At 16.3% G+C, this 7,903-nt stretch overlaps 5 protein-coding genes across 5 annotated transcripts; 3 read left to right on the top strand and 2 right to left on the bottom strand.

Annotated features, from left to right (window-relative positions):
* Positions 1-637: 637 nt before the first annotated feature.
* PGAL8A_00201300 (replication factor A protein 3, putative) lies at positions 638-1,295 on the top strand (the record flags this gene model as incomplete). The annotated part of the gene is made up of 5 exons (XM_028670705.1): positions 638-657; positions 753-859; positions 939-1,015; positions 1,093-1,153; positions 1,231-1,295. 5 exons carry the CDS (start codon positions 638-640, stop codon positions 1,293-1,295), a joined length of 330 nt encoding a protein of 109 aa, XP_028527431.1.
* An 845-nt stretch (positions 1,296-2,140) lies between these two features.
* Positions 2,141-2,920, top strand: PGAL8A_00201200 (ADP-ribosylation factor, putative; the record flags this gene model as incomplete). The annotated part of the gene is made up of 2 exons (XM_028670704.1): positions 2,141-2,560; positions 2,783-2,920. The coding sequence occupies 2 exons, from the start codon at positions 2,141-2,143 to the stop codon at positions 2,918-2,920; spliced, it is 558 nt and encodes a 185-aa protein (XP_028527430.1).
* A 295-nt stretch (positions 2,921-3,215) lies between these two features.
* On the bottom strand, positions 3,216-3,419 carry TFB5 (RNA polymerase II transcription factor B subunit 5, putative; the record flags this gene model as incomplete). The annotated part of the gene is made up of 1 exon (XM_028670703.1): positions 3,216-3,419. One exon carries the CDS (start codon positions 3,417-3,419, stop codon positions 3,216-3,218), a length of 204 nt encoding a protein of 67 aa, XP_028527429.1.
* Positions 3,420-4,135: 716 nt separating this feature from the next.
* On the top strand, positions 4,136-5,097 carry PGAL8A_00201000 (vacuolar-sorting protein SNF7, putative; the record flags this gene model as incomplete). The annotated part of the gene is made up of 3 exons (XM_028670702.1): positions 4,136-4,140; positions 4,295-4,338; positions 4,457-5,097. The coding sequence occupies 3 exons, from the start codon at positions 4,136-4,138 to the stop codon at positions 5,095-5,097; spliced, it is 690 nt and encodes a 229-aa protein (XP_028527428.1).
* Positions 5,098-5,907: 810 nt separating this feature from the next.
* PGAL8A_00200900 (metalloprotease, putative) lies at positions 5,908-7,278 on the bottom strand (the record flags this gene model as incomplete). Its single annotated transcript, XM_028670701.1, has 1 exon — positions 5,908-7,278. One exon carries the CDS (start codon positions 7,276-7,278, stop codon positions 5,908-5,910), a length of 1,371 nt encoding a protein of 456 aa, XP_028527427.1.
* Positions 7,279-7,903: the final 625 nt, after the last annotated feature.

Raw genomic sequence — 7,903 nt, 5'->3', positions numbered from 1 at the left:
ATATAAAAATATTAAAAAATAAAAAAAAAAAAAAAAAAAAAAAGTTGATTGTTTTTCCCTATAATTTTTTCTTTTTTTATATTTTTTTTGTATAAATTTTAATAGAATTAATTTTTAGTCTTAAACTAATGATAATTTTTTTTTATTTATATATATAGAAAATTTAGCTTCTAGTCAATTTACTGATTAGCATTTTTTCTAAATTTTTTTTTTTTTTTTTTTTTTTTAATTTGTCTTTTAAATGATTTATATATTTAGTACTCTCAAAGAATTAATAAATATGAAAAACTTTAAAATTTGAATAATACATATTTTAATTTTATATATATATATATAAATATATAAAATTTTTATAAATTTTTATAAATTTTTTAGTTTTGAGTTTTTATTTTTCATTGAATAAAACATTGATGACTTATAAAATATTTTGATTCTTAATTTATAAAATTTTAAATATTTAAATAAATATTTTTATTCTTAAAATTTTTATTATTTATATAAATTTTTTTTAATAAAGATATATGAAAATAACATTAAATTTGTTTAAATAAATCCATATACAAATATATATTCTAATTTAACAAAGGAATATAAATAAAAAATACAAATAACTAAATTTCTATCTTCTTAATAACAAATGGAACAATATATAGCACCGTAAGTATAAAGAATTAAAAAAAAAAAAATAAAATAAAATGATATGAAAAATATATATATTTTATTTGTTTATATATTTTTTATTATAACTTTAGAAGGGTAAATAAAAAGTACTTAAAAAATTTTTTTAATAAAAATGTAAGAATAGTAGGAAAAATTTTAAAAAAGGATGGAAATGAGTTAATTTTACAAACACCTGATAGTAATAAAACATAAAAGTAAATTTGTTATTCTCAAATTTTACAAAATCTTAATTTTGTTTAAATTGGAATATTTTATAGATGGAGAAATAAAATGCTTTTTAAATGAAAACCAAATGGTTGATTCATTAGATAAATATATTGAAGTTTTAGGAAGAGTTAAAAATTAAAATATATATTTCTTTTAAGTATAAAAAAATTATATATATGTATATATATTCTTTTTAATCTATAGGTTAACGAAGATGAAACATTAAGTGATATTGTTTATATACAAAATGGAGGAAATAATATAAGTTAAAAGAAAAAAATTAGAAAATTATAGTTACAAATTATATTATTTTTTATAATACATTTATATTAATTTTTACAGATATGAATGAATTAAATAATTTAATAAATATGACGTTTCTTGAAGAATTTGAAGAAATTTTTTGATTTCATTAATTAAACCTTTTTAATACATTTTGCACATAATCTATTTTCAACAATACACTTTTATTTTATTATTTTTTTTTTTTTTTTTTTTGGATTAATTTTTAATTTCGTTAATTTTTTATATTATATTTTTTTTTAATTTCTAAAAAAATTCTCTAACATAAAATTTTAATTTACTCTTTAAGTTATAAAAAAAAAAAAAAAAAAAAAAAAAAATTAAAATGTCATATTTTTATATTATTATTGTATTTTTGTATAATTTAAGGTTTTATATATTATAAAGAGTATATTTATTAGATTTTTTATTTTCATATTTTTAATTTAAATTAAATATAATCATAAATATGAAAAATAAATTAAATAAATTATTTTCTTCAACTATTTTTTTTATTTATTAGACAATTTAATAATATTATAGAGATTTTTGCTTACTTTTGAATATTACTCAATTGCTATATTTTAAATTGAAAAATTTGACATTTTCCATTACTTTTTCATTAAAATATTATATGTAAACTTTTATGCTAAATTTTTTTTTGTCATTCCTAAATCTTATTTAAATAATCTTTTCCAGAGCTCTATATATATATATATATATATAAAAATAAAAAATTAAATGGACAAAAGTAGTGACACACTATTTTTTTTTAACTCTACGTATAAAAGAAAGATTTTTATTTCATTATATGAAAAAAAAAAAAAAAAAAAAAAATTATGTATTAAATGATATTAGGTTCGAAAATAATTTGCATAAATATGGGAGAGTATTAAAAAAATATAGGATTTGTATTTTTAAATATATTTAATAAAAAAAAAAACTAAAAATTAAAGTTAAAAATTTAAAAATGGTATTACTGAAAATTCTAAAAAAAATAAAAGAAAAAAATAAAAATATAAGAATAATAATATTAGGTTTAGATAATGCAGGAAAAACTACAATAGTTAAAAGGTTAATGGGGGAAGATATTTACAAGGTTAATCCCACTTTTGGTTTTACAATTGAAACTTTATGTTTTAATAATCACTTTATTAATATATGGGATATAGGTGGACAAAAAAGTATTAGACATTTTTGGAAAAATTATTATGAAAATGTTGATGGGATAATTTATGTAATTGATAGTAGTGATTTATTTAGGATACAATTATGCTCATATGAGTTAAAACAAATTTTAAAAGAAGAAAGATTATATGGTTGCTCTTTGTTAATTCTATCTAATAAAATTGATATTGAGAATTCTCTAAATATCAACCAAATTGTTGATGTACTTTTTAAAATTTCTATTTATATATAATATATATATTATGCTTATATATGTATTGTACTTTAATTTTTTTTTTATATATTTAGCAATAATCTTTTCATTTAATTCATTTATTTTTTCTTTATATATTTATCAGTTCTATAAATTTATATATATTATGTTTTTTTCTTAATAAATTTATATTATTATCATTATATATTTATATATGATTTTTCCTTATAGATTTTGAAATTAAATGAAATGAACATAGACAGACATTGGTGCATAAATGAGTGTAGCGCTTTTTCAGGTAAAGGATTATTAAAATCGTTTATGTGGTTAGTTGATGATATAACTAGTAGACTTAACAATAATTATTAATATTTTTCTTTAACTTAAAACTAACATTATTTTATTTTATTTTATTTTATTTTATTTTTTTTTCTTGCTTTTATTTTTTAAATTAAAAAAAAAAAAAAATTATATAAATGAATAAAATAATATTTTACATTCTTATATATTTTATAAATATAAAACAATAAACTTTTAAAGTATGTAAAGTAGCCTTTTAATTATTATAAATATATGTGAAAAAAGTACAAAATTCTATAAAATTAATATTTTTTTTTTATGTATCTATAAATTATACATTTTTCGGAAATAAAAGAAAATTCAATTAATCTTCTGTTTCATGCCTTTCTGAATATTCTAATTGTTTAATTACTTCTTTTTCTAGAAAATCATATACACTTTCTTTACATAAACAAACAGTGTCACTAATTTTTTCAATTAAAAAATTTTTACCTTCATTTAAGAGCAAAATTATTTGCATTGTTGGTTCATCACATTTAACTAAAACTCCTTTTATAGCTGTAACCATTTTTTTTTTTTTTTTTTTTAATTTACAAATTTGTTGTATTATACATTAATGTACCTAAATACCTTTTAACTTATATATGTACTTCAATGCTTTTGTTTATTTCATCTTTATTTTTAAAAAAAATGAGAAAAAAAAAAATTTGCTTAAAATGTATATTTAATATAATAAAAAAAGGGTTTTCTATAATTTCATAATTCGGATTATTTCTTTTTAAATTAAAAATACAAATATATTTTTTAATTTTTTTACTAAAAGAGAATACTTACCAGTTCATTTAAAATAAAATTCTATTAATTTTTGTGGAAAAATATGTGTTTTTAAAAATTTTATATAAAATTCATGTATTATTACTAAAAAAAAAAATAAGAAAAAAAAAAAAAAAAAAATAAATCAGATATATAAATGAATAAAATAAATAAAAAATTCGTTTTATAATTGTAACATACTTGCTTAATATAAATTTGTAATGCCAAAAAAAAAAAAAAAAAAAAAAAATTTTTAAATGATCGGACAATGAACATATATAAAAATTGAATGAGTAATATATTTTTATGTTTACATAAGCATCAAAGTGTATAAATGAATTTTATAAAATTAAATAACATATGAACCTAACAAACAATAAAATAAATTTTTTTTTAATAAAACTGAAATACAAATAGCATAAATTCTTTAAATAAAATTTCTGAAATATATTAAAGACAACATAAGGAAATATGAGGTAATTATTAAAAAAAAAAAAAAAAAGAGTAAAAAAAATTTTTAATAGGTATTATATCTCTAAAATTTCTAAATAATAAAATATATAATATTAACATTTCTTTTCATATATAACAAAAATTTGTTCCTATTTCCTAATTTTATATATTTTTAAGATTTTTTAAACCCAAAAAAGATCCAACATTAGACGAAACTTATGGTAATATTTTATAATTTAAAAAAATTTCCAAAATTTTATAACAATAAATTTTTATTTTGGATTTTTTTTTTAATGCAAATTACATAAGTACATGTATTTCTATTTTATTTTTTTTTAGGTTACTTAGAAAAAAATGTAAAGAACATTGATGAAAATATTGAAAAGTATAACAAAGAACTAAATATAATTAAACAAAAAATTGAAGAGGAGAAGAAAAAAAATCCTGTTAATAAATATGCTATTGATAATTTAAGAACTAAAGCTGCAAATATAATAAAGAAAAAAAGAATATACGAAAGTAATAAAGAAAACACACTTGGAATTCAATTTAATATAGATCAAATAAAATTCGCAAATGACAATGTTCAAATGTCTATTGATACATGCAAAGCTTTAAAAAATACAAGCAAAATATTAAAAAAAAACATTAAAAAAGTTAATATCAGTAAGATAGAAAAATTACAAGATGATATTCATGATTATATTGAGGAGGCAAAAGAAATTGGAGAAATTCTATCCTCATCCTACGAGATACCTGTAGATTTAGATGAAAATGAAATTGATGCTGAACTCTCTTTAATAGAAGATAGTATACTAGATGAAAATTTAGAAGGAGAAAACATAACTAATTATTTAGAAAATGAGAATGAAAATGAAAAAATGTTACAAGAAGAAGCATCTGTGACTGAAAAAAGTGATCCAACTATTCAAAATGAAGTAAAACATACAGAAAAATATTTTACACAAAAAGAAAGCTAAAAAATAATAATTAAATATTGATGAAGAAATAAAATATATTCAATAAAAAGAAGAAAAAAAGAAAAATTAATAGTATTATATTTATATATACTTATTTTTTTTGTGTGTTTATTTTATAAAATCTATAAGTTATATATATCTTTAGAATATATATGTTATATATGATGCTTATTTAGTATCACTTTTATAATTTTTTTTTCAGAAATTATTTATATTATTGTCATAAAATAAAGATATTTTTTTTTTTAAATAAAGCATTTTTATGGTTGCGTAATAGTTATACTTCTAAAATACATATACAAGTAGTTACTTATATGTATATTTTTTTTTTTTTTTTTTGTTTAATAAATTCTTTATATTTCTTAGTTTTATTTATCTATTTTATTGTTATTTCTTTTTTTCTGCAAATATTTAAATTTATTTAATGGGTATACACATTAAATATATTTGTCATATGCTTTTTTTTAAATTTAACTTTTTAATAAATGATTTATTTAAAGTATATGTTAATATTACATATGTATATGCTATTTGTAATTTATTAGTTTTAATAGTAAAAATATAGCATTTTATTAGATTGGTTATTCAAAACTTTATACAAAAAAAAAATTTTTTTTTTTTTATTAAATTATAATTTTAAAAAATGATTATTGACATAAACAAAAAAAAAGATAAAATAAATTATAAATAATTAAAAATATGTTGTTAGACTTATGTGAAATATTTGTTTATTTGTTAAAAGATAAAAATTGTGTTTAAAAATTAAACAATTATTAACTTGTATATAATTTTTTTTCATTTTTTTAATTTTTAATAATCTTTTTTAAAAATTTTTGATGGTTTATATTTACTATCATTTTCAGGTGCACACATAAAAGGCCAGTAATCGTGTATACATTTCTCAAAAACATCATTTATAAAATTATGAGTATTTTGACTGCAAGGTTTATATTGGTATAATGAGGAATAAACATTGTTGTAAATGCATTTATTTTTTGATGTATTGTTAATTGTATCGCTTTTTAAATAATTAAAAACATCATGATCACCTGAAAAATATTTACTATTAAAATAATTACATTGATTACTCATATTGTAAGCTCTTATTTCTGAACAAGCAATATGATGACAATTATACATGTCTATATTTGCTCTAGCAAAATCAAAAGCATGAATAAGTTCATGAGTTAATATATATTTTAATTTATAAAAATTGGTAATGTTATTTGCACATAGCCATATAGTATTATTTATAGGATTATAGCCACCTACATAATTGGATTTTTTTTTTTTTTTTGGTGTATTATTAAAGTTGCTAAAGCTAGATGACGATAATTCTGAGCAAGAGCATTTTTCCTTTATAAATTTTTGATAATTATCTTTATTATTAACAAAAACATCATTAACTTTATATTGTGATGCAAAAAAATTACCAATTTTTTCATAAATTTTTTTTTTTGGCTCTTTATTGTTTGGACAATTTATATATATAACATTAATTGGACGATTCAATGCCGATAAGGAATCAACTAATATTTTAACTCTATAATTATTTAGTACAAAGTACATAAAAATTTGAAGTTTTATTTTGTCAAATAAACTTATATCACCGTTAAAATATGTATTAATTTTTTTTTCTTTTTCTTTACGCATATACAATTCTTCTTCTTTTTTCTTATTTTCTTCTTGTAAATGTTCTTTTACATTATTACCATCATTGTTATTGTTGTTACTTCTATTTACGTTATGATGATTATTCATTTCATTTTTATTTTTATCATCATTATTGTTTCCTTTTACGTATAATATATTTTTTTTTGTATTATTCATTTCGTAATTTATTTGTTCATTTATATTGTTTTTCCCAATATCTATTTCCTTATTTAAAGAAAAACTTTCATAATTTTTAAAAAATTCCTTATTTTTTTGAACAATTGTTCTAAAATTATCGTTCATATTATAATTTATTACAAATAAATCATTGTAATCAGGCCATCTACATATATTTTTGTACTTTAGTGAGTATTGTATTAAAAACAATATATCATTAAAATTATCATTTTCTCTATTATATGAAAAAATATTTTCTATATTTTTTTTTAAATCAATATGATTAATTTTCTTATAAATATTCTTTAAATTTTGTTTTAAGTTTTCCAATTTTTTGCATAATTCCTCCATTACTGCTTAAAATATAAGAGAAAAAAAAAAAAAAAAAAGAATTCAAAAGTATTTTTCTTCTTTTAATAATTCCTTCTAAATTATTTGCATTTACTTTTGTTCCTAAATATTTTATTTTGTGGTCATTTTTTACATTAAAATACCAATATAAACAAATAACATTAAAAAAAAAAAAAAATTATATATATATATATATATATATTTATAATTATTAAAAATAGAAGTAACGATAAAACGTTCACATAAAAGTATTAAAAAAAAAGAGTATAAGGAATTAAATTTAATAGATAATAAAAAAAAAAAAAAAAAAAAAAAATATATTATTATATCATTATTCAAACTAATAATTTAACCATTTTTATTTTTCTTAGAAATATTAATTCTCATAATATTTTGCAACATAAAACATTATTTTACAATTAGTTTACATCTTATGGAATATTCTTTTTTTTAAAATATTAAATATGACTTATTAAAATGAAATAATCATTACATATTATTTTTATATATTTTAAGACACAACATTCTTTTAGGAACTTTTTCAAATATCATAAGTTATAATGATAAAAAGAAGTGACATATACTTTATAACATTTACTTTTTTTTATATTTTATACATATAGAA

This window comes from Plasmodium gallinaceum (assembly GCF_900005855.1).
Source record: "Plasmodium gallinaceum strain 8A genome assembly, contig: PGAL8A_v1_76, whole genome shotgun sequence".
NCBI lineage: Eukaryota > Apicomplexa > Aconoidasida > Haemosporida > Plasmodiidae > Plasmodium > Plasmodium gallinaceum.
Note: the sequence above shows the minus strand (reverse complement) of the source record. Positions and strands in the feature narration are given on the sequence as shown.